General features: G+C 44.2%; 2 protein-coding genes across 3 annotated transcripts in view; both read left to right on the top strand.

Annotated features, from left to right (window-relative positions):
• FERMT1 (FERM domain containing kindlin 1) overlaps window positions 1–27,998 on the top strand; it is a 637,654-nt gene that overhangs the window by 274,322 nt on the left and 335,334 nt on the right. The window lies entirely within an intron of this gene.
• Window positions 185–27,218, top strand: LOC310759459 (beta-soluble NSF attachment protein). 2 transcript variants are annotated; one of them, XM_083606738.1, is made up of 12 exons: window positions 185–573; window positions 9,638–9,717; window positions 11,658–11,774; window positions 13,384–13,430; window positions 13,563–13,640; window positions 14,369–14,424; window positions 15,864–15,948; window positions 17,394–17,498; window positions 18,790–18,858; window positions 22,022–22,072; window positions 23,157–23,264; window positions 23,824–27,218. In XM_083606738.1, the coding sequence occupies exons 1-11, from the start codon at window positions 467–469 to the stop codon at window positions 23,259–23,261; spliced, it is 900 nt and encodes a 299-aa protein (XP_083462864.1). In that variant the 5' UTR covers window positions 185–466; the 3' UTR covers window positions 23,262–23,264; window positions 23,824–27,218. The 2 variants fall into 2 exon arrangements, with proteins under 2 accessions (XP_083462864.1, XP_083462863.1); XM_083606737.1 differs by having other exon boundaries at window positions 187–573; window positions 23,157–27,218.

Raw genomic sequence — 27,998 nt, 5'->3', positions numbered from 1 at the left:
TAGGCATCTCCGTGTCACAGCTCCTGCCATTCCATGGCCTTTGGAGTGCCAGGATGATGCCCATTAAAAAGTATTATGATTATTATTACTACTGATCTCTGTGTAGAGACTGGCAGGTGGGCAGAAACACATCCCGGCGGCAGAAACACATCCCTGCCCACTTGGCGCCACCCGAGGGAGAAAAGCGGGATCGATCAACCCGGCGCGCGCGCGGGGTTGGACTAGATGACCCTCGGGGATCCCTTCGAACGGCGCGATCCCAGCCCACGCGAAAAGCACCGGGCCGAGCGAGACCCTGCGCGGCCGCGGAGACACGCCGAGTAGATTCCCAGGCCCGGGGGGTTTGAAGCAGCCGCCGCAGCCGCAGGAGGCGGAGCTGGATCCGGAGGGGCCTGGTCGCCGGCCGCCCTCCGCCTCCTCCTCCGCCGCCGCCGCCGCGCCACACGCAGAAGGCAAGGGAGCCGCGATGGACGCCGCCACCGCCGGCAGCAAGGAGCGGGAGGCCGCGCATCTCCTGGCCGAGGCCGAGAAGAGGGTGAAGTCCTCGCACTCCTTCCTCAGGGGCCTCTTCGGGTGAGAGCGGGCCGGGGGATCGGGCAGAGGGGATCGCCTCTCTGGGGGCCTGGAAGGAAGGGATCCTCCCTCGCCGGGACCCGCCGCTCGGTTTTAGGCCCCGCTGGGTGCGGGAGGTGGCTCGATCCGCGTCCGTGGGCGATGGATCTAGAGGATCTAGACAGTACGGGAGAGCCGAGGGGCAACGGATCTCCCTCCCCGTTGCGACCGAGTGACCGTCGAGCAGATCCCGCTTTTCTCCCTCGGGTTGCGCGAAATGGGCAGGGGTGGATCCTGACCCGTCACCAAGGATGGATTTCTGCCATAGCTGTCAACTTTTCCCTTTTCTTGCGAGGAATCCTATTCGGAATAAGGGAATTTCCCTTAAAAAAAGGGAAACGTTGACAGCTATGATTTCTGCCCACCTGCCTTTCTCTAGACAGACAGATGAGGAGGAGGAGTAATCAGATCATCATCATCATAATGAATAATACTTTTTTGTGGGCATCATCCTGGCTCTCCGAAGGCCATGGAATGGCAGAGGCTGTGACATGGCAATGTCAATAAGGCAAGGACAGATTGCAGAGGAGCATCGCACGCTTAGCTGGGAACAATTCCTGTTTAATTCAGCAGGACTTAAGGTAGTTTGGGGCTGCCTTAATGACTTAGCAGAGTTGTGGTGGCATCATTGCCACCCGTGTTTCAATATGAATCCACGCATGGGATTATGTCCTCGTCTCAGTTGGCAGGTTGTGGGTACAGTAGGTAGGAAATAAACTGCAAAACCCCAAAAAAGCCACCCTGGGATCTGCGAGGGAAGGGTGGTATACAAATTTAATGAATCATCATCATCGGCTCAAATGGAATCATAGCATTGTAGAGTTGGAAGGGATTGGGGGGGGGGGTGTCATCTAATCTAGTGTTTACCAATCTTTTTTCGACCGTGGCCCCCTTCTGAGCTTGTTTCCTTCCTGTGCCCCCCCCATGGGCGTAGCCAAGGGGGGCAGCTGCTCCCCCATTAATTAAAAATCAATACATATTGAAATATACTCAGAGTCGAGTGTGAATTTCATGCTCTTTATTCAGCTCATAGTAGCAATAAATGAAATTTCCCCCAAAACGTCTAGGTATATATACATTATTAACACAATGGGCCCCGCGTGATTGGCTAATTCCAGGCTGCTCCTGTAGGCCAATCAGGTTGCGGATTCACCTCCTCCAGAAACCTGATTGGCTGCTCCTGCCGGCCAATCCAGTTGCTGATTCACTTCACCCAGGAGCTTGATTGGTTGCTCCTGCAGGCCAATCAGGTTGCTGATTCACTTCCACCTGGAGCTGGATTGGGTGGCTCCTGCGGACCAATCAGACTGCTGCATTCTGGATCCTTATTGTTCTAGGATTCAGCTCAGTACGTAAGGCATATCAATACAAATCTGAGGTTCTGCTGCCCCCTAACAGATGACCCCGCGTGGATTTCACCCCGTGCATTGCATAGCCTGGCCAATGGTGCTGATGGGCCCTGATCCCCCAGGCACTGGGGTGGATTACACCCTGCGCCTTGCAGAGTCAGGCCCAGGTTACCACCGGGCCCAACTCTGGCAGCAGCAACAAGCATCTCGGGCGCACCCAGCCCTACCCATTGCTACCCCATTAGTGCCCTTACCTGACTGGGGGGTTCTGAAACGCGGGCTCTACTGGTTAAAACAGGAGCTGATCGCCCTCTCCTGCCGGAAATAAACCTGGACTACTCCAAGAAAGGACGTGGGTGGCGCTGTGGGTTAAACCACAGAGCCTAGGGATTGCTGATCAGAAGGTCAGCTGTTCGAATCCCCGTGATGGGGTGAGCTCCCGTTGCTCGGTCCCTGCTCCTGCCAACCTAGCAGTTCGAAAGCATGTCAAAGTGCAAGTAGATAAATAGGTACCACTCCGGTGGGAAGGTAAATGGCGTTTCCAGGCACTGCTCTGGTTCACCAGAAGCAGCTTAGTCATGCTGGCCACATGACCCAGAAGCTGTACGCCAGCTCCCTTGGCCAATAAAGCGAGATGAGCGCTGCAACCCCAGAGTCGGCCACGACTGGACCTAATGGTCAGGAGTCCCTTTACCTTACTCCAAGAAAGTGCACATGGTGAAAAGGAGCGCTAGGCCATGGGTAGGCAAACTTAAGGCCTGGGGGCTGGATCCGGCCCAATCACCTCTCTTTTTTAATTTTTTTTTATTAATTTTATTAAATAATACAAGAATGTCAAAAAAGAGACAAATTTCAAACATATGCATATAAACATAATCATTCACACATTGTAGAACAATATTTAGAAAACAAGAAAAGAAAAAAAGAAAAATTAGAAAATAGATACTTTCCGTAAACAACAATCTCAAATTTGCACTTACACACAAACATGCATTTCCATGCTACAAAATACAAATCTTGATTAAAATATTTTAAAAGACTTCCACCGCCTACACCACACGTCTTTTATACCTAGTTCACCTTAACCTCTGTTCTTCAAATCCTTCCTATAGGTTTTTCCCTAATCTATTACTTTATATTCTTTATAGTCTTCACAAGGTTAGTCTAAACACAACCAAATTTTTGTAGTTGAGCCCTGGTTATGCAAATATTCATTTAAACAATCCCACTGTTTCTGTACCATAGTTTTGGGTTTTCGCCTTATTAAGTCCGTCAATTTGGCTAACTCCAGGTTGTTGTTGTTGTTTAGTCGTTTAGTTGTGTCCGACTCTTCGTGACCCCATGGACCAGAGCACGCCAGGCACTTCTGTCCTCCACTGCCTCCCGCAGTTTGGACAGACTCATGCTGGTAGCTTCGAGAATACCATCCAACCATCTCATCCTCTGTCGTCCCCCTCTCCTTGTGCCCTCCGTCTTTCCCAACATCAGGGTCTTTTCCAGGGAGTCTTCTCTTCTCATGAGGTGACCAAAGTATTGGAGCCTCAACTTCACGATCTGTCCTTCCAGTGAGCACTCAGGGCTGATTTCCTTAAGAATGGATAGGTTTGATCTTCTTGCAGTCCATGGGACTCTCAAGAGTCTCCTCCAGCACCATAATTCAAAAGCATCAATTCTTCGGCGATCAGCCTTCTTTATGGTCCAGCTCTCACTTCCATACATCACTACTGGGAAAACCATAGCTTTTACTATACGGACCTTTGTTGGCAAGGTGATGTCTCTACTTTTTAGGATGCTGTCTAGGTTTGTCATTGCTTTTCTCCCAAGAAGCAGGCGTGTTTTAATTTCGTGACTGCTGTCACCATCTGCAGTGATCATGGAGCCCAAGAAAGTAAAATCTCTTACTGCCTCCATTTCTTCCCCTTCTATTTGCCAGGAGGTGATGGGACCAGTGGCCATGATCTTCGTTTTTTTGATGTTGAGCTTCAGACCATATTTTGTGCTCTCCTCTTTCACCCTCAATAAAAGGTTCTTTAATTCCTCCTCACTTTCTGCCATCGAGGTTGTATCATCTGCATATCTGAGGTTGTTGATATTTCTTCCGGCTATCTTAATTCCGGCTTCGGATTCATCCAGCCCAGCCTTTCGCATGATGAATTCTGCATATAAGTTAAATAAGCAGGGAGACAATATACAGCCTTGTCGTACTCCAGGTACTCACATAATTTACCCAACCATCGCCTTCTCAATCCAACCTGTGGATGGTCTGGGAATCAGTGTGTTTTTACATAAGTAGAATGTGTGCTTTTATTTAAAATGCATCTCTGGGTTATTTGTGGGGCACAGGAATTTGTTCATTCCCCCCCCCCCATATAGTTTGGCCTCCCACAAGGTCTGAGGGACAGTGGACAGGCCCTCTGCTGAAAAAATTTGCTGACCCCCGTGCTAGGTCCTGGTGGGCAATCCCCGCTTGGGATTGGCCAAGTGGATAGCCAGCTAATCAGAATTTTAAAAAATTAGATTATAGTTTCCTTCACTTCTCACTTTCCTCCGTGGCCCCCCAGCCATGCTGTGGGGCCCCCCATTTACACATTTTTCACTCGTGGCCTCCTTGGAATATCCTGCACCCCCACACTGATCTAGTCCAACTGCCTGCAATGCAAGAGTCTGATGTTTGCTACTTCATCTGTTGCTTCTAAGGTTTTTACGAGGGCATAGTCCTGAAAATCATATAGCTGTTCTGTAACCTCTTTTTCTTACTGGGATATTTGGTGATGCACCTTGTAGCACCTGATTTCTACATTATATCAGGCAAACCTTGAAGAAGTTCTTCTCAGATTATTGGTTAATTAGCAATCATGCATCTGATTCCGCTAATCCGTTAATTCAAATGGATATCTCATTTTGTTCTTAAAGAGATTAGATCCTCAGTTTGTGCCAGGTTTGTTAAAGCAACTGGATTTACGAACGCCTGCTCTCTAGGAAAGGAGGTGAATTTTACAGAGAAAATATGTGCTCTGGTCTCGTCAAATCAGTTTGGGTCCTTACAGTTGACCTTGAGTTCTAAAAACAATTGGTGATCTTTCTTTTTTTTTAATCTTGCATGTTGTGGGTCCGAGGTTCCATGGCTAGAAAGCCACGGCTGTTTTTATGTTACATTTTGCTGTCGCGAGCATTTATGATGACATTATTTCAAGGGAACACCGTGTTCATAAGACTTCTTGATATCAGTCCATCATAATAATTCTCTTCCAATATTTCTTCAGCAGATGAGCTGTCAAGTGTAACCGGATTTTTGCCAATAGATAACTACAGAACTGATTTAACTTTTTCCTTTCTGTTTATATTTAGGAAGATAAATGTTTTATTGTCTTTTTTTTTAATAAGAAAGATAGTTGTAGAAACTCGCCCTTTTGATTCATTTCTGCATTTAAAAAGTCTGCACAGAGTTGCAATATCGGAACATAAGAACAAACAAAACTACCTTATACCAAATCAGATGAACAGTCATCTAGTTCAGTATTGTCAACACTCACATACAGCAGCTCTCTCAAGTTTCAGACTAGGGAATTTTACCAACCCTACCTGGAAATATAGGGATGCAGGTGGCGCTGTGGGTTAAACCACAGAGCCTAGGACTTGCCGATCAGAAGGTCGGTGGTTTGAATCCCCGTGACGGACTGAGCGCCCGTTGCTCAGTCCCTGCTCCTGCCAACCTAGCAGTTCAAAAGCACGTCAAAGTGCAAGTAGATAAATAGGTACCGCTCCGGCAGGAAGGTAAACGGCGTTTCCGTGAGCTGCTCTGGTTCACCAGAAGCGGCTTAGTCATGCTGGTCACATGACCCGGAAGCTGTACGCCGGCTCCCTCAGCCAATAAAGCGAGATGAGCGCCGCAACCCCAGAGTCATTTGTGACTGGACCTAATGGTCAGGGGTCCCTTTACCTTTACCTAGAAATATTGGGGTTTGAAGCTAGAGTCCTCTGCAGGCAAAGCAGATGCACTGTTGCTCAGTTTTGGGCCTTCCCCAACACATTGAAGATATGTGAATATGGTTATAGCCCTCTTTTTTGGCTTCTGGCAGATGATGACATAATTTAGTCTCCAAACTCTTCTCTCTAGATTGGACTTGGGGGCTGGCTGACAGTGCAGATGCTAACTAACAAACGCAGCTCTTCATTGATCTGTAGACTCTTATTACTCATTAATTTACAGCAGGCATCCCTAAACTCGGCCCTCCGGATGCTTTGGGACTACAACTCCCATCATCCCTTGCTAACAGAACCAGTGGTCAGGGATGATGGGAATTGTAGTCCCAAAACATCTGGAGGGCCGAGTTTGGGGATGCCTGATTTACAGTGTTGGCTACCTCTGGAATACAATGACTCAATTTTTGCATAAATTGATTATATTGTTTTCCTACCTCTATTACTTTTATCATAGCATTTTGCTATTAACAAGTTCAACCATGTAGGCCATATCCAATATTAATTTGTTTTGGCCATAACTAATGGTTGAGTGAACCACAGTTAGTAAATATATTACATTTCTATATTGTCTGCAAGTATCATATCCCACTAAGGTAACTAAAGGGTCCACTGGTTATTCAAAACCTGATTTTTTCCTATAAAAATAATTTATTATAGAAAGCCTGATTCATTTAGGGCAAGTCTGGAATGCATGAAGAATATTCAATCTATTCAAGCTGCATCTGCAACATTTATTTTCTACATTTGACTCATCTTATGTGGAGTCCGGTACCATTTAAATAGCCATTTCTAATAATTTTTTGTGCATACTGTAGGATGCCTTTCCACACCCAAACTCACATTTCTTGTGCCATAATTTGCGTAAGGTTTTTAGCCACTAATCTGTGCCTCATAATGCCTAGATCAGCTGTGATTTTATATACTTGGCTCAAGTTTTTTACAGCTGGCTTGCTAGAAATCATTATCCTGAAATTTGTAGAGTTGCGCAGTGAGCTTCGGAGAGTTACTAATGAATAAGTTACTAATTATATGTTGTACGTGAAAGTATTGACCTAAGGGAATACAATCACTACCTGTTTCTTCAACAGTTTCCCTATAACTCCTCATTGGTACAATTTTGATATAGTTTTCTAATTGCAGTTAACCCATTTCTGCATATTTCTCAAGATGCTTTCGTCTTCTAGCTCTTTGTTATATTGGATTGGTGAGAAAGCTGGCAGACCAGGATTTAATCTACTACTGTAGAAACACCAAATTTTAAACCAGCTACTAAAGCACATGTTTGCTAGAAAATTACCCATGTCCTTACTGTTCCAATGCCATAGGTTGTTGTTTAGTCGTTTAGTCATGTCTGACTCTTCGTGACCCTCTGGACCAGAGCACGCCAGGCACTCCTGCCTTCCACTGCCTCCCACAGTTTGGTCAACTCATGGTGGTAGCATGAGTTATTTCATTATGTGAAATAATGGTATAATGGAACCATAACTCATCAAAATACATTTTTGGCATTAACTCGTACACACACACACAGAGAGAGACTGGTATGTCCACAGCAAAAGAAACACCACGAGAGTCAAGGTGGAATAGCAGTTAAAGTGACAGAATAGGCCCTGGGAGACCAAGCTTCAAGGGCTAAATGTGGTCAGGACCACGGACAGCTCTCTGTGGTGGCTCAATGCAAGGTCAAAGCATCAGTGTCCTTAGAGCAGCGGTTCTCAACTTGTGGGTCCCCAGATGTTGTTGGACTACAACTCCCATCACCCCTAGGTAATAATAATAATAATAATAAATTTTATTTATATCCCGCCCTCCCCAGCCGAAGCCGGGTTCAGGGCGGCTAACAACAATCAAATAATCAAACAATCAAATAAACCCACATTCTAAAAATATTTCATTATAAAAATTAATTAAAATCAAGTTAATGGCAACCATTAAGCAAAACTCTGTGCAGGTTGCCAGAGGAGGGAGTCAGGCTGCGCCCTGACCAAAGGCCTGGTGGAACAACTCTGTCTTGCAGGCCCTGCGGAAAGATGTCAGGTCCCGCAGGGCCCTAGTCTCTTGTGACAGAGCGTTCCACCAGATTGGAGCCGCAGCCGAGAAGGCCCTGGCTCTAGTTGAGGCCAGCCTAACCTCTCTGAGGCCTGGGACCTTCAGGGTGTTGTTATTTGCAGACCGTAGGTTTCTTTGTGGGGCATACCAGGAGAGGCGGTCCCGTAGGTACGAGGGTCCTAGGCCGTATAGGTAGCAAGGGCAGAGCTCAGGGATGATGGAAGTTGTAGTCCAACAACATCTGGGGACCCACAGGTTGAGAACCGCTGAGATTCTATGCTGCCTAATGAAGTGTCCACTGGCTGCTCTGTCTCTCCCCTCCCCCCCGCTTCTCCTAACTCTGCATAACTTGGCCGTTCGCCTGTCTCTGACTTGTTATCTCCCTCATAGTTCGGCTGTAATTCAACATGGCCTCCCTTTTCCCTGTCAGCTACAGGAGAAGGGGCTGGCGACCTCCACCACTCCCCCCTCCTCTTCATTCCAGTCCCTGACACTTATTTGTAAGAGTGATTTTTGAGTTTGAACTCCAGCGGTTCTCAACCTGTGGGTCCCCAGATGTTGTTGGACTACAACTCCCATCATCCCTGAGCTCTGGCCTTGCTAGCTAGGGGTGATGGGAGTTGTAGTCCAACAACATCTGGGGACCCACAGGTTGAGAAAGGCTGCCTTGGAGGGTTTCTTCGGGACTGCTGCAGCTGTGTGCGTATCTCAAGTTCCATTTCCTCAGAGCAAAGTTACCTACGCTGAAAGGGCCCATATGCTGTTTTGAAGTCTGAAGCTCTGGTAGGACTGAGAAGCCTTTTGTTGCCCATGGAGGAGGTAGAGCAGCAGTGGAAAGGGACTCTTCCAAGCTGCAGGTAAAGGGACCCCTGACCATTAGGTCCAGTCATGACCGACTTGGGTTGCAGCGCTCATCTCGCTTTATTGGCCAAGGGAGCCAGCATAAAGCTTCCGGGTCATGTGGCCAGCATGACTAAGCCGCTTCTGGCGAACCAGAGCAGCGCACGGAAACGCCGTTTACCTTCCCGCCGGAGCAGTACCTATTTATCTACTTGCACTTGGACGTGCTTTCAAACTGCTAGGTTGGCAGGAGCAGGGACTGAGCAGTGGGAGCTCACCCCATCGCGGGGATTCGAACCACCAACCTTCTGATTGGCAAGTCCTAGGCTCTGTGGTTTAACCCACAGCGCCACCCACGTTCCTAAGCTGCAGGTAGTTCTGGGATAAGTCCTCTGGGCCTGAGAGCTGCCTCCTTTGTGGGAGAAGCTAGAGGTGTATCTGGATTCCAGAGCTATCCTTTGAAAGTTTTATTTGGCGGTGGGGTTAATTCATTTGGAGGCTGTTTCCTCGGATGATCTCTGAATCTTCATTGATTCCCAATTCTTCATTGAAAGACCCCTCTTCATTGGACCCCTCCTCTGATAGTGGTGTCTGGGTCACATTAGTAAAAATGCCCATATCTCTCTGTTGTCTTCAGGCTTTCATTGTGCAGACAACTACCAAGGACTCACAGTTGTGTAATGTAGACCATTTATGTCATGGAATCAGATTGAGGCTTCCCTTTCATACCTAGTTGTTTCCTAGCATTAGAAATATCTGCCTCCTTCCAATTCCTTTTCTCTTTCTGTCCCCCCCCCCCATAGAGGAAATTCAAAGGTAGAAGAAGCATGTGAAATGTATACCAGAGCTGCAAATATGTTCAAGATAGCCAAAAACTGGAATGGTATGTATGGAAATGTTTTCTTCCTTTGCAGAAGGAGAAGGCCAATGGATAGTTGTAGAGCTCCCATATAACTTTATGATGCCCCATAGATATATGGGGTAATTTATTCCAGCTGTTTGATCAGAATTAACATTCCTTAATTCCACATGCAAGCATGATGCAGCCATTCCCCTTTGGCTGATAGCCTAAGTCATGGTTTGCTTGCACTGAATTTTTAAAGCCACTCATCTCTGTGTATGCTAGATAATTGCTGTTTGTTGATGATTCATTCTCGTTTCCCAAGACGAAATGGAGGTGATTCAGAAGCCCTTACTTTCCCTTGCTTTCAGCTCAGCCCTTGATTGGTTCAGAACTCATTATTTCTGGATAAGTTAATTTCTCAGAAACTTGTGGAGGGATTGGCTGCACACTAGTACAATTCATTTAAGCTTATCAATGTGTCTTGTTTTCCCTTATTGCCTTTTGCATGTCATCTATAAACAGATGCCTTCTCTGCATTGGTCCTCCAGCCGTCATTTTTACCCTAGAGTTGTATATTCAATCAATCATCAATCTTTATTACGGTCCAGAGACCCAACAAATTGTTACAAAGCAATACACAATTCATACAGCCTAGCTCCAGGTTAAAAAAGCATTTTGTTCAGAATATAGGGATCATTGGTTCTTGCAACCACCGATAAAAACTTTGCCACTGCTAATGTTCTAGCATTTGTCCGGTCTTCCAATAGGAACCTGACATAGTGAGCCTCTGATTTTCCCCTGGAAAGGTACCAGCAAGGGTAATATCAGTTCAGCCCTGGCTTGCTCATATTTTGCACAGTGCAACAAAATATGTTTTATGGAATCGATGTCTTGAGCACACGAGCAAAGTCTGTCCTGGTAGGGAACTCCTCTCAACCTACTATCCAACACTGCAGAAGGAAAGACGTTTAGTCTGGCTTTGGTGAAAAGCCTTCGATAGTTCAGTGCTATCAGGTTTTTAATGTAAGATGTTAACTTAAAGACATGCCCATATTGTACGCTTCTCAGCCTTTTGGCTAAGATCAAGTGTAGTTGTATACTTAAAATATAGCATAATTTCAAATGTTTCCCTTTCTTCTACACCTTTCTCACGGTCTTTGTGAATGCATAGTATATTTCTAGCTGGAACAATTGCATTGTTACAGAGGATTTATTTGTGATAATTAAAACTCCTTTAAAAGTATGGCAGGGGTGGGGAGCCTGTGGCTCTCTAGATCATGAGTAGGCAAACTAAGGCTGGATCCGGCCCAATTGCCTTCTAAATCCAGCCCGCGGATGGTCCAGGAATCAGCATGTTTTTACATGAGTGCAATGTGTCCTTTTATTTAAAATGCATCTCTGGGTTATTTGTGGGTCCTGCCTGGTGTTTTTACATGAGTAGAATGTTTGCTTTTATTTAAAATGCATCTCTGGGTTATTTGTGGGGCATAGGAATTCATTCTTTTTTCAAAATATAGTCCGGCCCCCCACAAGGTCTGAGGGCCAGTGGACTGGCCCCCTGCTGAAAAAGTTTGCTGACCCCCTGGATGTTGTTGGACTTTAAGTCCCATCAGTCCCAGTCAGGAAAGGCCCATGGTCAGGGACGATGGAGCTTTCAGTCCAGCCACATCTGGAGGGCCAGAGGTTTCCCACCCCTGAAGAACATAAGAACATCTTGTGCTTTGTAATTAATTCAGAGACAGATCCAGAACAGAGAAAATTACAACAATCATTGCAAGCTGTCCTTCAGAAACATCTGCACTCTTCCAAGCTAGGGCAAATAATAGGCTATCTTTCAGTGTGAGCCTGAATTCTGTATTTCCAAAGGAAATTATTGGGGGGGGGGTATGTGGGAGAGATCATTGTCCTTTTTGTCATTCAAATGGCTTCTTATAACAGTGTCTAGATATCATGTGATTTGGGGACTGTTTCTTTTCCAGCTGCAGGAAATGCATTTTGCCAGGCAGCCAAACTCCACATGCAACTACAGAGTAAACATGATTCAGCAACCTGTTTTGTAGACGCAGGCAATGCTTTCAAAAAGGCAGATCCCCAAGGTAAGATGCATATTGTGCATAGTACAACTGTCTAGGTTGGTATTTACCTATGTTGAACAAGGCATTTAGGTAGGACGATGACTTATAAAGCACTACGGTTTGTAGCTTTGAGATTTTCCTAAGCCAAGGCAGCCAAATGAAACTGTACTCTCCTGAGAAGAATGTATTATCGTGAGCGGTCCTGAAAGGTCCTATGGGAAACTCGGAATAAATATAGTGTTAGGTCCATTTCACACAATTGTTTTAGGTGCAGTGGGGTCAGTAATAATTGTGGGATATGAATGGGTTTGTTGAATGACATATAGCTGACTTTTAAGGATACTGAAAAGTGTGTAAGGCTCCAGCCCTATACATATTTACCTGGGAGTAAGCCCCATTGAACTTAGTGTGGTTTGCTTCTGAGTAGACATGCATAGGGTTTACTGTACATATATTGTGCTAGGATGCATAATAAAACATTAATCCTTCCAAACTGTTTCCTCCCTTAAAGAATACTGAAAAATAATACTATATCTTGATATCTGTTTTTTAAAAATAAATCTTAATGTTTTCCCCAAACAAAATATGCCTAAACATTTGCTAATCAATGACAGTTTTTTTCTGACTGTTCATGCCATTTTAAAGATTTTACTAACACCCAGGCTATGTGTATTCCAGCTAAGATGCTTATGTGGATATTTACATGCATAAATATCATTAAAGGCCCTATATGTGATGGGAAGAGAATGAATGAGTCTTAGGCTTGTTGCAATAGTACACACACACACACACACACACACACACACACACGTGTGTCACGTATACAAGGGCCTGTAAGAATTGACCATGCCTTAATTCAGTTTGAAAACGCAAATATTGCAGCCTACAATTGTTTTATTGTGTTTTTAATATTCTGTTGGGAGCCACCCAGAGTGGCTGGGTAGACCTGGATAGATGGGCGGGATATAAGTAATAAATTAGTAGTGGTAGTATTACAAATTAGGACTGGGACGGCTGGGAGAACAGCAGTAGATGGTGCCAGAGTCAATTACAGGCTGAGCCAGCTAATTCTAGTTTTGTCCCCTTCCTCCTCCCTGCTGCATTCTACAAGGGAAAAAGTGAGACTAAGAAGGAGAAAAATGACAGTCCATGTTGCTTCATCAACTGGCTATAAGAAGGCAGGCAGGTGGGGGCTGACTAAGGGCAAACTGATATTGGTGGGGCCATTTGCCTGTTTACCATAATGGCACAACCTCCATTGAACAGGAGTGCTGGGGCGCATATATTGAACATGTGTCCATGTTCTCTTCAGCGGAGGTGGCTGGTGTCTTTGTCAGCCAGTTCCCCCAGTGGAAGTATCTAGAGAAGCTCTTGAAGATGGGAGACTTCCAAAAATTATGTCAGGGCATCTGTGCTCAAAAGGGATCTATGGCAAGGGACATCAGTATCTTACGCATATGTCAGAGGGTGAATGGGTTGAGTCACTATTAGAATTTAAGAATGGCCGAGGTTCCGAATGCTGAATCTAATAATCTGAGCAAGCTAGTTCCTTGTACTTGTGAAATATACCATGTTTGAATGACTGAGCTGATTTTATTCATTATCTCCCCCTAAAATGCATACGGTACAGAGGCTATCAACTGCTTAAATGCCGCCATCGATATTTACACAGACATGGTAAGAAACCCTAGGTGCTAGAGTTGGGATTCCTGTTCGTGACCGTGCAGATTGGTGTTAACTCTTTGGTTCAGCTGTCTTTGTGGTCAGCATTGAAAAGAGAATAATTAGGTCAACTGCTTCTCTTCCTAGGGCCGATTTACTATTGCGGCCAAGCATCACATTACCATTGCGGAGATTTATGAGTCTGAGCTCGTGGACATTGAAAAGGTATGCCCATTAAGTTATCTGAGTCCCTTGGGTACATGTTAAGACACTGTCAGAATAGTCTGAAAATATTTAGATTGCAACCCTGTGCACACTTCCCTGAGCACAGACATAGTCCAGCAAGCCACACAGAATACTGTTGTTGTTGTTGTTTAGTCGTTTAGTCGTGTCCGACTCTTCGTGACCCCATGGACCAGAGCACACCAGGCACTCCTGTCTTCTACTGCCTCCCGCAGTTTGGTCAAACTCATGTTGGTAGCTTCAAGAACACCATCCAACCATCTCGTCCTCTGTTGCCTCCTTCTCCTTGTGCCCTCCATCTTTCCCAGCATCAGGGTCCTTTCCAGGGAGTCTTCTCTTCTCATGAGGTGGCCAAAGTATTGGAGCCTCAGCTTCAGGATCTGTCCTTCCAGTGAGCACTCAGGGCTGATTTCCTTAAGAATGCATAGGTTTGATCTTCTTGCAGTCCATGGGACTCTCAAGAGTCTCCTCCAGCACCACAGAATCCTCTTAGCTTACTCAAATGGTGGCAGCGGTAGTGGGAAGTATATAAGAATATATTTTCAGATGAAGAGGAATCCTTTTAGCAAAGGCAATAAAAGTACATTAGAAATACAGCCACTCCACCTATGACGCTGTTTTATTTTCTGTCCTTTTCCTAGTTTGAAATTTGGTTTTGTTTTCGTCAGTGTTGCATAAGTTATGGAAAGCCACTGTTTTGCTTTCTTTAGGCTATTGCCCATTATGAACAGGCTGCAGATTACTACAAAGGGGAAGAATCCAACAGGTAAGTTTTCATAAAATAGCTACTCTTAGTGTTCAGTGTATAAATCTAGATTACAGTTGTACTTTGGTTCTCGAACGCCTTGTTGTTTGTTTTGTTTTTAAACTTTTTAAATTCAAAATTAAAACAAAACATATTATCCAGAAACATATCATCCTTATTCCCCCCCATTTTTCCTCCTTCCCCCCACCCTCCCACACAAAACCCACCCACCCCACCCCCCGACTTCCCTCAGTTCCAGTCTTTGATTTCTTTAAAAATGCTGTTTTCTGCATGCTACACAGTTGTATAGATCCTCAAACTATTTAGCTAATTATTATCAATAAAAAGTTTGTGAATGTTTATTCAAAACCTGCCAAGGAGTCCAGTTCGCTTTGTTGCGTCTTCAAATACTTTGTAAAGGGTTCTCATTCATCTTTAAAGTCACAGTTATCCTTGTCCCATAGCTTGTATGTCAGTTTTGCCAGTTCTGCATAGTCCATCAATTTTTCTTGCCATGATTCTTTAGTTGGGTTTTCTTCAGTCTTCCATCCTTCTGCTATTAAAACTCTCGCAGCCATTGTTGTCGCATACATGAAGATGTTTTTCAGCTTTTTTGGCAGATCTTTCCCTACAATCCCTAACAAAAATGCTTCAGGTTTTTAAACAAATGTTAAATGGAACATTTTCTTCAATTCATTGTATATCATTTCCCAAATTTTTAAAATTACCTTACAATCCCACCACATATGATAAAATGTCCCCTCCTTTTCCTTACACTTCCAACATATATTTGAACTAGTTTCGTACATTTTCCCTAACTGCACTGGTGTTGAGTACCATCTGTACATCATCTTCATGTAATTCTCCTTCAATAGGGAAGGTTCTCAAACGTCTTGTGACTCGACGTTTTGGCTCCCGAATGCCACAAACCCGGAAGTGAGTGTTCCGGTTTGCAAGAACCAAGGCACGACTGTACTTCTGTTTTGGCTTTTCTTTTGACGCTATAAAATGGCATTCTCTCTTTCCCATGCTGTAAGGTGCAACATAACATCCAAATCCTAAAAATAGCCTTTTTGGATTGGCATTTTGCTTGCCCAGCTGCCAACTTCAGTATCAACACCCCAGATTCCTATTGATGTGATGACAGTTGGAAGTTGGCCAGGGATGGGGACTCTGTGCCCTTCCAAATGCAGTTGGACTACAACTCCCATCATCCCCAGACCATTGGTCAAGGATGATTGGATTTGTAGTCCAACTGCATCTGGAGGACCACAGGTTTCCCTTGATATAGATATATCATATGATGACTGAACACCAGTGTTCTTCCATCTGTATGCATGGGGTCAAATAATTTCCTAAGGAGTTGAAGCTTCTTCATCAGTCGTACGTTGCTCCATTTTGCATTTGTTTAGAAATCCTTACTTCTGTGCAATTCAGCTAATTCTACCTCTTGCTTCTAGTTCTGCTAACAAATGTCTGCTGAAGGTGGCTGGGTATGTTGCTCAGTTAGAGCAATATCAGAAGGCAATTGAACTCTTTGAACAGGTAGGTTCGCCACATTCAATGTCACAAAAGGGAGAGAATAATTCATAGGCATACAATCCAAAGGATTGTCCATTTATTCCTGCTCATTTCTTAACAAGTTACTGATCCCCAGGAGGACCTCTTCACTTATTCCATGATTATTAAGCTTACTCAGGAGTTGTCAGAAGTTTTATGAAAGTCTTACGTACAGAATGTCAACTGGATCACCTCTATTTATATGCTTATTGGCACTTTCAAAGAAATAGAAAGGGTTAAGTGAGGTGGGACTTACTCTTGCAGAAGCCATGCTGCTCATTCTGCTTCAGCAAGAACTGCTGTATTATATGCTTGGGAATTCAGTTTTTAACCAGTTTTCCTGTAATATTGGCCTGTTAAGGCTAATTGGCCTTAAAATGAAACAAAATGTAAGTGTTGATCCTCAAAAACCACATCAAATAAACCACCCCACCCGCAAAAGAATGAACAGCAAAAATAAATGACCCAAAGTTGAACCATTAGTGCTGCCCAAATGCCCAGAAGAGTACCAATGTCTTTGTTTGGTTCCAGAAGGATGACAAAGTCTGTGCCAGGCCACCTCAGTATTTATGAGTTCCCACGTACTTTCCCCAATGGGATCACTTCCAGGGGCTTTCATAGAATTGTAGAGTTGGAAGGGACTACGAGGATTATCTAGTCCAAACCCGTGCAGTGCAGGAATCTTTTGCCCAACATGGGGCTGAAACCCACAGCCCTGAGATTAAGGGTCTCATGCTCTGCTGACAAGCTCAGGACCCAAACAACGCTGGATCATCATTACTGATGCTATTGTGTTGCACAGTACTGTACTGATAATACGACTCTGCATATAAAATATAGTTCGCTATTGTGGTAGAGTGAAATGTGTTGTGAAACTGAAATAATATTTTAAAACTAATGTATTATTATTATTAAGGGACACGGGGGGCGCTGTGGGTTAAGCCACAGAGCCTAGGACTTGCCGATCAGAAGGTCGGTGGTTCGAATCCCCGCGATGGGGTGAGCTCCCGTTGCTCGGTCCCTGATCCTGCCAACCTAGCAGTTCGAAAGCACGTCAAAGTGCAAGCAGATAAATAGGTACCGCTCCGGTGGGAAGGTAAACGGTGTTTCCATGCGCTGCTCTGGTTCGCCAGAAGCGGCTTAGTCATGCTGGGCTCATGACCCGGAAGCTGTACGCTATCTCCCTCGGCCAATAAAGCGAGATGAGCGCCACAACCCCAGAGTCGGCCACGAATGGACCTAATGGTCAGGGGTCCCTTTACCTTTACCTATTATTATGATTATAAACAAAGTGAAGTTTGGAGTTATGGGACAACAAAATGCTGACATTTCAAATAGAATGAAAGGGAATCACAAGGAACTGGATGATATAATAGCGTTTTGGATTTTACTGCTCCCAATTGGGCTAAATGTCTGTTTGCTCTCTTTAGGTTGGAACAAGCACGATGGATAATCCATTACTCAAGCACAGTGCAAAAGATTACTTCTTTAAAGCTGCCCTGTGTCACTTTATAGTTGACGAGTTGAATGCTAAGGTTAGTGCAACTCACTAAGTACCATCGTTGTATAGGCCAAGATGCACCCTCGTTTGTACAAAGAATGTACAGAATCAGTTGACTAATGTTAAACCATCAATACCATCTGCTCATACTGCTGTTCTTTCTGCAATGACAAGTGATCACTGTACAAGCCCTACTTGAATGTCCTTTTTTTATTATTAAGTACAAATTAGAAAACATACATATTCACAACAAAAGAAAATACAAAAGAAAAAGAAAATACATCTAACCAAGGGAAAAAAATTAGAGAATATTTTGTCTCTTTTCATATTTACAGTTATTTATACCTCTATAACATGCTATTCACAATAAAGCAGTGAAATGAAAGATAAGATATCAGAAAAAAAAGAACAAAGAAAAAATAAAGAAGTAAAAGAAAAAGATCATAGGTGAAAAATTTTAAAAGTAGATAAGTACTCACAATACATAGCCGTTTCCCATCTATATTTATATTCAATTGTATAATTTCATCTTGTCCTTATCTACCTTAAATAAAGTGTTTTATATATATATATATATATATATATATATATATATATATATATATATAAGACTTCCACCGTTTACCTCACGCGTTTTTAATAATCTGTTCGTCAGAACCTCTGTTCTTCATATTTTCCCTTTGGATTTCCTTAATGTCTCACTTTGTATTTTTTATATTACACACAATATTATTCTAAACACAACCAGATTTAAAAAGAGAAGGGTTGGGGAAACTTTGCGAGTACCTGGAACTAGCAAAACTGACGGATATAATAAGGAGAAAATCCAAAACTATGGTTATGCAGCAATGGGAGTTCTTAAATGATTATTTACAAAACCAGGGCTCGACTACAAAAATCTGCCCTACTTGAATGTCCTTTTCTGTGCTTGCTTATGGTAATGTGAGACTATGAGGCAAGAAGAGTCATCACAATTGCCTTGTGTTTTCTTGCCTTAAACCTTTGATGGCAATCACATATGTCTAATGCCAGTCCTGTCTGTTTGAAGTATGGAGGTGTAGTTTCAGGTTTGAGATAAAACAGATGTAAGTTTGTAACACAGGACTGTCCTATTTATAAATAGCAAATACAAGTGCCTTTCACCATACCCTTTCAGATTCTAAATGCATTTCTCCAAATGTGCTAAGTAATTTTAATTTTTTTCAACCCTTGCATTGTGATCCATTTCTAAGAAATAGTGTCTGGTAGGTTTAAACTAGATGATATGCAGGGAATCTGCCTGGCTCGATGAAATAGGAAGCTTAAAATTTGCTGCTCTCTTTCAGCTTGCTCTGGAGAAGTATGAAGAAATGTTCCCGGCCTTCTCAGATTCAAGGGAGTGTAAACTATTGAAAGTAGGTGAAACTGCATGTGTTTGAACGGGTTAAAAATAGAAAAGCGTTGCTGGATTTCCTCTTGTAGCACTCTAATTGTCACATGGAGATTGCCAGATTCCCGGCGTGTGAATATACGAAGCCTGCAAACAGTAATAATAATAATAATAATAATAATAATAATAATAATAATAATAAAAAAAAATTATTTGTTCCCCAGCCACTCTGGGCAGCTTCCACAGAGACCAAAAATACACTAAAATGTCACACAGTAAAAACTTTCCTGAACAGGGCTGCCTTAAGATGTCTTTTGAATGTCAGGTAGTTGTTTATCTCTTTGACATCTGATGGGAGGGCGTTCCACAGGGCGGGCGCCACTACCGAAAAGGCCCTCTGCCTGGTTTCCTGTAGCTTTGCTTCTCGCAGCCAGGGAACCGCCAGAAGGCCCTCGGCGCTGGACCTCAGTGTCCGGGCAGAACGATGGGGGTGGAGACGCTCCTTCAGGTATACTGGACCGAGGCCGTTTAGGGTTTTAAAGGTCAACACCAACACTTTGAATTGTGCTCGGAAATGTACTGGGAGCCAATATAGGTCTTTCAAGACCGGTGTTATATGGTCTCGGCGGCCGCCCCCAGTCACCAGTCTAGCTGCCGCATTCTGGATTAGTTGTAGTTTCTGGGTCACCTTCAAAGGTAGCCCCACGTAGAGCGCATTGCAGTAGTCCAGGCAGAGGGAAAGAATGGCAGTTGCCATATACGTATAATCTCTTTTGGTGGGATTTGAAGATGTGCTGTACCAGTTGTTGTTAATAAGTGATAATCAGGGTGGGAGGGGGTGCAAATCTGTTGAACTACAACTCCCACCATTACTGACCATAGGCCAGGCTGGCTGGGGCTGATGGGAGTTGTAGTCCCATTTTGATCTGGCAGGCTAAATTCCCCACCCCAGCCCCAGAAAGAGGGAAAGGGGTCTGTGTTTCTCCTCCTCCTCACTTCTGTGCTTCCTTTGGCTCTGGAGAAGCTCCGGAGATCTTTCCTCCTCACTCCTTTTGAATAAACCTACCACATTTGCTAGCCTCAAAAATGGTTTTGCTAGCCTACTAGGGATTTCTTCCAGTGGCCTGCAACATTTCCATGCCTGCTTGTTTCCTATGGCTTCAAGGGCTTAAATACTAGGCCTTGTAAACAGATCTCCAAGCTACATTCATTTCCTCTTCCACTCTGATACTCACAAGTAGGCCTTTGTTTATCAGTGTGGCGTTCGTACAGAGCCCCTGGTCGTCTCACGGACTATTGACCCGTACACCATTAATCCGCTGCCTGGTAAAATCCCTTCAGCCTCAGTCAGGTTCTCAATTAATAAAGAAGAGTGTATTTTATTTCAGACACAAACAAACTTTAACGGCATTCCAAACGTTGCTGGTCTTTACTTTCTTAGTCTTATTTTCCTCTCTCTATCTCTTCTACCTCCCCTCACTCAAGAACCCACTGCCCTAACTGTCTCTCTATTACCAACTACCTACCAATTGCCTTTCCCAACCAGCCAACCCACTAAAACCAACCAACTACCCACCAACAACTCCCAACAACAAACAACTCACTCAAACCTCGGGCTAAGCCCTTTTATACCCAGGTAGGCTCCACCTCTGGCTTTCCTATTGGTCTAGATTTTTAACCCTATCTCTCCCCCCGTTCAAACATTTTCTAAATGAATGGGCAAACGCCACAATCAGTATGCCCTTTCCTCTCACACAAGCTTATTATAGGCTCTGCTCCTGACTGGGGTACCACTTCAGCCCACATTTTTGATAGTCTTGTGTTCATCCAACCCCTTCTTCACTTCATCCCTTGACTCTCCCCACTGAGCAGGACTAGAGATGTGAAGGTCTAGAAAGAAGAAATGATAGTTTTGGGAATTATAGGGACTACCCAAACTGCATAGAAATTTATTCATCTATGCGACTACGGCGGCAAGAATGTTATTTGCCCCAAAATGGAAAGAAGTCCCGACAAAAGAAGAATGGATACAAAAACTTATGGAATACGCAGAAATGGCGAAACTTAGTGGAAAAATAAGAAATCAAGCTAACAAACTTTTTATAAAAGAATGGAAATGGTTTATTGAATATTTACAAACAAACTGTAAACAGATAAATTGGCGGGATTATTGTAATAACCTGCAGCTTGATAAGAGTGTACATTAAAGGTAGATGAATAAATGATTAAGTTAAGTTAATTTGGAATATGCAGAAAAGAAAAATATAAATTTAAAGAACTGCAGAAAGAGGGGGGAAGGAAGTCGAGCATCGAAATGTTAAATTGATTGTGAAATTATTGAAATGTATAAAATTGAAAATCATACGTAAAAATTTATAAAAAAGAAAAACTGGGAAGGACACAATTCTCCCTCCCCACATATTTCCATCTTTCCCCTATTTGTTTCTGGAAAATTGAGATGGGGGGGCAATACTTGGATTTTTTTCCTTTCAAATTTTCTGGGGTTTCCCCAAGGCCTTTACATTTGTAGTTGGTACTGAGCTAGATCACCCAAAGTTCTGAGGCAGAACAAGACAGCTTTCTTTCCCTGACATAGATAGACCTAGTACCTAGGGATGGGGACCATAGTGCCATGTAAATATTTTCTGACACTTCAACTTCCCACATATCTCTGCCTGACTATGAGGTCACAATCGCTGTGATGATGGGTACTTATGCAGGCACCCCATCCAGCCCTTCAAATCCAGCATAGTCTTGGGATAAACAGCTGTGTATATACAGTGGTACCTCAGGTTACATACGCTTCAGGTTACAGACTCCGCTAACCCAGAAATAGTGCTTCAGGTTAAGAACTTCACTTCAGGATAAGAACAGAAATCGTGCTCTGGTGGCGCAGTGGCAGCAGGAGGCCCCATTAGCTAAAGTGGTGCTTTAGATTAAGAACAGTTTCAGGTTAAGTACGGACCTCCGGAACGAATTAAGTACTTAACCCGAGGTACCACTGTAACAGGTTATTGCTAAATTGAAGGGATACATTACCTGGTAGTTTTTAGAACGCCTTCAAGTTGCAAAAGGCCTCTTTCAGTTTTACAGAACCCAAACAGGATTACTTAACAAGTCTGTCTTCCTTGAGAGATGCAGTAACATTGTCACTTCTGCTGTTTAATCTGTTCATGTCATCCTTCTAGAAATTACTGGAAGCTCACGAGGAACAAAACTGTGAAGCTTACACTGAAGCGGTAAGTAGACTTCTGTTTTACTTGGACACGGGGCAGGTTTCACAGGGCCAACTTAAAAAAAAGTAAAATAGCCAGCACTGTTGTAACCACAGTACATTCGAAGCAACAGAGACACAGAGTTGGTTCCAGATTAACAGTACAATCTTAGGCAGTCGCTTCAGTTACCCGCACACCATACATTTAAAGCACTTGGCTTTTCACCAGAGTATCCTGGGAACTGTAGCTTGTTCAGGGTGCTGGAAATTATAGCTCTCTGAGGTGTAAACTACAGCTGTGGGGGAAGCAGTGCTCTTTTAAATGTATTGTGTGGATGTGCATTTTCAGGTAATTGTATAGCAGACATGTCCAACGCATTGATCGTGATCGACTGGTCAGTCGCTGGATTGATTTCTGTCGATCACAGGCCGATAAATAAATAAATAAATTTTATTTATACCCTGCCCTCCCCAGCCAAGGCCGGGCTCAGAGTTAGTTTCTTGTATCTATGATTTGTTAGTGAGCAAAAGACCAAAGTAACATTGATTTGTATAAAACAAAGTCACCTCAGTGGCCCAAGGAAGCACCCCCCCCCTCAAATTTGGTCCCCCAAATCTGATTTGGTGAGGCATGAGGGGAAAGGAAGTCCCGCTACACAGATGGAAGTTCTTGTGCCCCGCCCCCACCGCCTCACAGGATGGATTCACGGGGTACAAACCCTTATATTTTTCTTTTGGGTCATATTCTGAAAATACCGTATTTTTCGCACGAGACTATAAGACGCACCTTATATTGTTGAAAACAATATGTGCACTTTGTCTTTGTAAAGTGGTACCTTGGAAGTCGAATGGAATCCGTTCCGGAATCCGTTCGACTTCCAAAACGTTTGGCAAGCAAGGTGCGGCTTCCGATTGGCTGCAGGAAGCTCCTGCAGCCAATCGGAAGCCGCGTTGGACATTCGGGTTCCAAAGAACGTTTGCAAACCGGCACACTCACTTCTGGGTTTGCGGCGTTCGGGAGCCAAAACGTTCAACTCACAAGGCATTTGGGATCCAAGGTACCAGTGTCCTTGCTTTTCTAACCGGTTATGTTACCCTCTTCCAATTAGGTTAAGGAGTTTGATTCAATATCTCGCTTGGATCAGTGGCTGACGACCATGTTGCTTCGCATTAAGAAATCCATTCAGGAAGACACTGACGGGGACCTCAAGTGAATTGTCAGTACAATTTGTGGCACGTGACATGTCTGCTGAAGTATACTGTGTTGTGGCCAAGGACCATTATGGGATACTTGGATCAATGCTTCTAGCTTAACTGACTGGTGTCTTGTTTAGTACCCTGTCGTGGCTCGTTCGGTGTAACTATGGACATGAACTATATATATTTTCAAGCCCTCGTGTTTTTGTTTTCCTTCTAAATGCGGCCTGATCTATGCATATTTACTTGCAAGTAAGACCCTCTGAGATCAGCATTCCCCGCATCACTGTCCATAGGATTGCTGCCTTACAGTGCAAGGCATCTTTACTTAGAAGGAAGCCCCTGTGTTCAATTGGACTTTCTCTCTCGACTTATTCATTGTGTCTTATAAATCCAGTCTGTTGACGTGAAATGCTAGGCACACTTACTGTGAGTCTCCCTCCAAGAGTATGGTTATTTTTGGACAAATGAGTTCATCAACTAAAATTTATTTGGGCCCTTTCGAGATTTCTCTTGCATTAATAGGTACATATTATATCAAATTGTGTTGTTTTAAGTGTGATTTCCATTCCTGCTTAGGAAATGTGGCTGAGTCACAAACGCTGAGATGACAAAATCTGTGATCCTTGCCTAATGCAATCCTATTCCTGTTGAGTCAAGTCCCACTGGCTTCAATGGGGTTTACTGCTTTGTAAGTACATGCAGGGATCCAAAGTGTATCTATATTAAGCCTCCTCTGGCTCAAAAACAAGCAAGAGTATGAACCATCTGGAATGCAAATTTGACCTTAGCCGAAATGATTACACGACTTACAGGGGGAACGTCTGTCTATCTGGACGACATGAATGAATCGGAAGGGTTTCTTCTAAATGTTAGTTACATAATACTGACGGTGGTTCAATTCTCGAAGCGTTTGCCCTGCTCTTTCCTTGCTTCCTCCTGCTTGACCAATTATGATCAGCAGCGCTGATGCACGCGCATCGGTAGTCTGACAAGATACGCAGTGATGGTGATACAGTTCTGGCTTTCACACAAACCTACGTGTGTTGGAGGTGCCCTGCGGAAGTTTCAGTCAGGGTAGTTGTGGGGTCCAGAAACATAAACACTATGAGTCACTTCAAAAGGGGTGCGAAGGGGGGTGTGAATGTTACCATTTTTTAAAGTGACTAACAAGCAGATCCTCCCCCCTCCTCCCTTTCTGTGGCGACATTTTCTTCTCCAAACTGGGAGCTTCTACACCAGGCATAGGCAAACTCGGCCCTCCAGATGTTTTGGGACTACAACTCCCATCATCCCTAGCTAACAGGACCAGTGTTCAGGGATGATGGGAATTGTAGTCCCAAAACATCTGGAGGGCCGAGTTTGCCTATGCCTGTTCTACACCTTTGATCCATGAGTGTATATATTGTTTATGACACACCGGTAGTCATAAACGAGCTGTATTTTAGACTGCTCTTTCAGGGGGGTGTGCATGTGTGTGTGTGTGAAATTGTGAGTTTTGGTGTGTTTTCAGTCATGCTGGTGGAAAGCCTGTGGTTTTTTTATATGCCGTGTGCATATGTGTGTCTCTGGGCGTGTGCTTTGTAGCATGTAGAACTACCAAAAAAACAAAAAATAAATCAAGGTTGAAAACGCTGTCAGCCTTTCCATAGCAGAAGAGCCAGTGTGCTTTTCCAGAGCTGTTCTATAGGTGCAGCTGAATAAAGGGAATGGCATGATTGAATGGGCTTACGGTTGCAGGTAGGGGTGGGGTTTCCCACTGTATAAATTCTCTACAAGCAAAGTGTGCTAGCCAACAGCCTGGGTTAGAATCTTCCTGCCTGCTGGGCTAGGGTTAAAAATAAATAAAATAAATGGCACCCCCTGTCGCCTGCAGTGCAGAGAGATGCAGTCTACTCTTACTTGTCTCATTCTGCCCAAATCTGAACCTAGCTTGCTGTATATTTTGCAAAGTGTGTGCGTGTGTGTATATAGCCTTAGTAATTTGCTACTGGCCTACTTTAGCAGTTCAGCTCAAAAGAGTTCATTGCCACTGACTTTCCCATTAACTGCTACCCTCCTTCTGGGTTGGCTCCAGGCTAGGTTCGTAGAACTTCCTTCCCATTGAAATCAACAGGACTCGATTGAATAAAGACTTGACTTTTCGCCTGGATTTCAGGGAGACTTTAGCGCAAGCAGCCTGGTCCGGATCCAAGCCGCTGTGTCTTTCTGCTGGGAAACGGCAGCAAGCTTTCGCCAGATGGCCTTTGGTGAAATGTAGGCGTGACGGTGGATCAGCGGTTGCAGGGAGTCAGGGCTGAGTAGCTGATGGCGAGAGGAGAGAGAGGCTCCTATACAGGTGGGAAATGTGCAAGTGTTTTTTGCAAAGGCTATGCATGGTTGTGCAAATACTATATCTATGGTCTGGCTATAGTAGGGGTGGAGGCCCTGTGGCCCTGCAAGTGCTGTTGGACTCCATCATCTCTGATCATTGGCTGTACTGGCTATGTACCAACATCTGGAAGAATCACATTTCCCATTCCTAGTCTTAAGGTACATGATGTAGCAACTTGTTGAAGCTTGGCTAGGGTTGCCATATAAATCTGGACACAAAAGTTTTTGAGCTTTTTTGGGGGGGCAAAGTTGTTGAGATTTGGGGTGGGGGCAGAGTTGCTGAGCTTTTTTCTGCAAAATCTCCAAAAATATTTTTACCTTTTTTTGGGGGGGAGGGTGAGGGGAACGCCAAAAAACGATACTTGGGATATGGAACGCCGAGACGCCATTTTCAACAGAGGAATATCAGCTATGTCCAGGAAATTCCAGGTGTATGGCAGCCCTGAGTTAAGGTTTGGAGTGAATCAGTGCCCAGGTGGGGTTCCCCCCTCACAGAAAGACCAGCTGTAAATGTAATAAAATATATATGTAGATTTCTATTTTTCTTTCTCAGACAGACCTAATTGTTCTTTAAATTGTGGCACACCCCTTTTTCGACATGTCTCCGAAAACCACACTGTTCAGCTGCTACAGGCTTCCGCGTGCAGGCATTGAACCATCATTTGTCTGTGTTGTGTTACTTGTTCAAATGTGCTTCTACCGGTCCTTGTTCTTGTAAGAGGTTACGGTATTACCGCAAGACACACAAACCCCACACCAGTCTTGTTGTCTTCTGTGGGGCTTACTTTAAGTAAATGGCTCTCGTTCTGTCTGGGTAATATGCACACAAAAGCAAGTTCCTCTGACTATTCAGTGCAGATCAAAACGCTGCCACACGAGGAACCTTCTTGTCCCTGTCCCCATCCACACCCCATGGCTTTCTACGCTGCCTGTGCATTTAGTCAACAATCACATTGTCGGTGTAGTCAATTTTGTAGTGTCAGTCACTGGTTGGGGGGCCAGTGGAGAGGCCTGCAGCTCCAACCCCTTCTCCCCAACCTGTGATTGATGCTAAGCCCATCAATTGTCTGCCTGATGGTGTGCAGAGAATTGACTCTTGGCACCAGCCCAGGTTTCCAGGCTCGTGGTTTTCAGCTGCAGCTTCCTCTGTTTAGCTCAAGAAATGTTTCAAACGAAATTCCCCTCTGTTGCTTTAATCATCACAAGACTTCCCGCGATGGTAAGGAGCTATTTCCGATTTACCTGTATGTAAACATAGACCAACGGCCATCGTATGTTCATACGTACTATTGTGGTTTAGGAATCTATGAAACTATAGTGAATGTGTAACAGAAGATTCATTCATCGCTGATGTTGTAGAGGCGCTGTAGGGTTGCTTTGTTTTGTAACAAGATGCAGAGAAATGGCAAAGCTTTGTCTTGTCTTTGCACTCGACTCAACAGCTGGAAAATACTACCATAATGGCTGCAGCCACCAGGGGTCTGGGTTTGGTCCTTAACTGACAGGGGCTGTGGCTGGATATGAGGCTTTCGGCTTTTTGCGTTGCTGTTTTATCATGAGAATTGTCATTAAAGAGTGTGTTGCCCACTGTAACAACAAAATGTGTGTGTTTTTATTCACCCCCAACACCTGCCCAGTGAGTTTTCATCAAGGGCTACAAAACAAAAAAGATTTATGTCCTTTATATCAGGGTTGGTAAACCTGTACCCGCCTCCATTTACATTATAGAAGTTAGCTTTGGCCATCTGAAGTGTGATGTTTGTGACAGACTTATAGTAAAAAGTAAGGTAAAGGACCCCTGGATGGTTAAGTGCAGTCAAAGGTGACTATGGGGTTGCGGCGCTCATCTTGCTTTCAGTACGAGGGAGCCAGCGTTTGTCCACAGCTTCCGGGTCACGAGGCCAGCTTATTAAACTGGTGCAATGGGACACCGTGACAGAAGCCAGAGAGCATGGAAACACCGTTTACCTTCCCGCTGCAGTGGTACCGATTTATCTACTTGCACTGGTGTGCTTTCAGACTGCTCGGTTGGCAGGAGCTGGAACAGAGCAACGGGAGCTCACCCCATCATGATGCTTGAATAGGTAAGACCTTGTAGAACTGGTACAGATGTTTAGGATTACTCTTCAACCGTTACAAACTTTTCCAGTTGGTGACACACTTTTTGGACATGCATCATTTCGCGACACAGTAATTCAATTTTACTAGCAAACCGGAGGTTAAACTAGGCCCTTTCCAGCCCCGGGAGGAGTTTGAGGAGTGTTTGTGCAACACACTTACACAAGCAGCCAACACACTAACGTGTCGCGACACACAGTTTGGAAAGCTCTGCAGTTTAGCTAATCCATATTGATCCTGCTTCCGCGCACCTATATATACTG

Source organism: Podarcis filfolensis, assembly GCF_964270895.1.
Source record: "Podarcis filfolensis genome assembly, chromosome: 3".
Taxonomy (NCBI): Eukaryota; Metazoa; Chordata; class Lepidosauria; order Squamata; family Lacertidae; genus Podarcis; species Podarcis filfolensis.
The sequence above is the reverse complement of the archived record's forward strand: the minus strand, read 5'-3'. Positions and strand labels throughout refer to the sequence as shown.

What these genes read in the sequence shown, in the direction of transcription:
- LOC310759459 (XM_083606738.1), top strand. Translation starts at nt 467, where the DNA reads ATGGACGCCGCCACCGCCGGCAGCAAGGAGCGGGAGGCCGCGCATCTC. An exon ending in TTGACGAGTTGAATGCTAAG is followed by an intron (nt 17,499 to 18,789) that starts GTTAGTGCAACT and finishes GCTCTCTTTCAG; the next exon opens with CTTGCTCTGGAGAAGTATGA. An exon ending in GGGAGTGTAAACTATTGAAA is followed by an intron (nt 18,859 to 22,021) that starts GTAGGTGAAACT and finishes TCATCCTTCTAG; the next exon opens with AAATTACTGGAAGCTCACGA.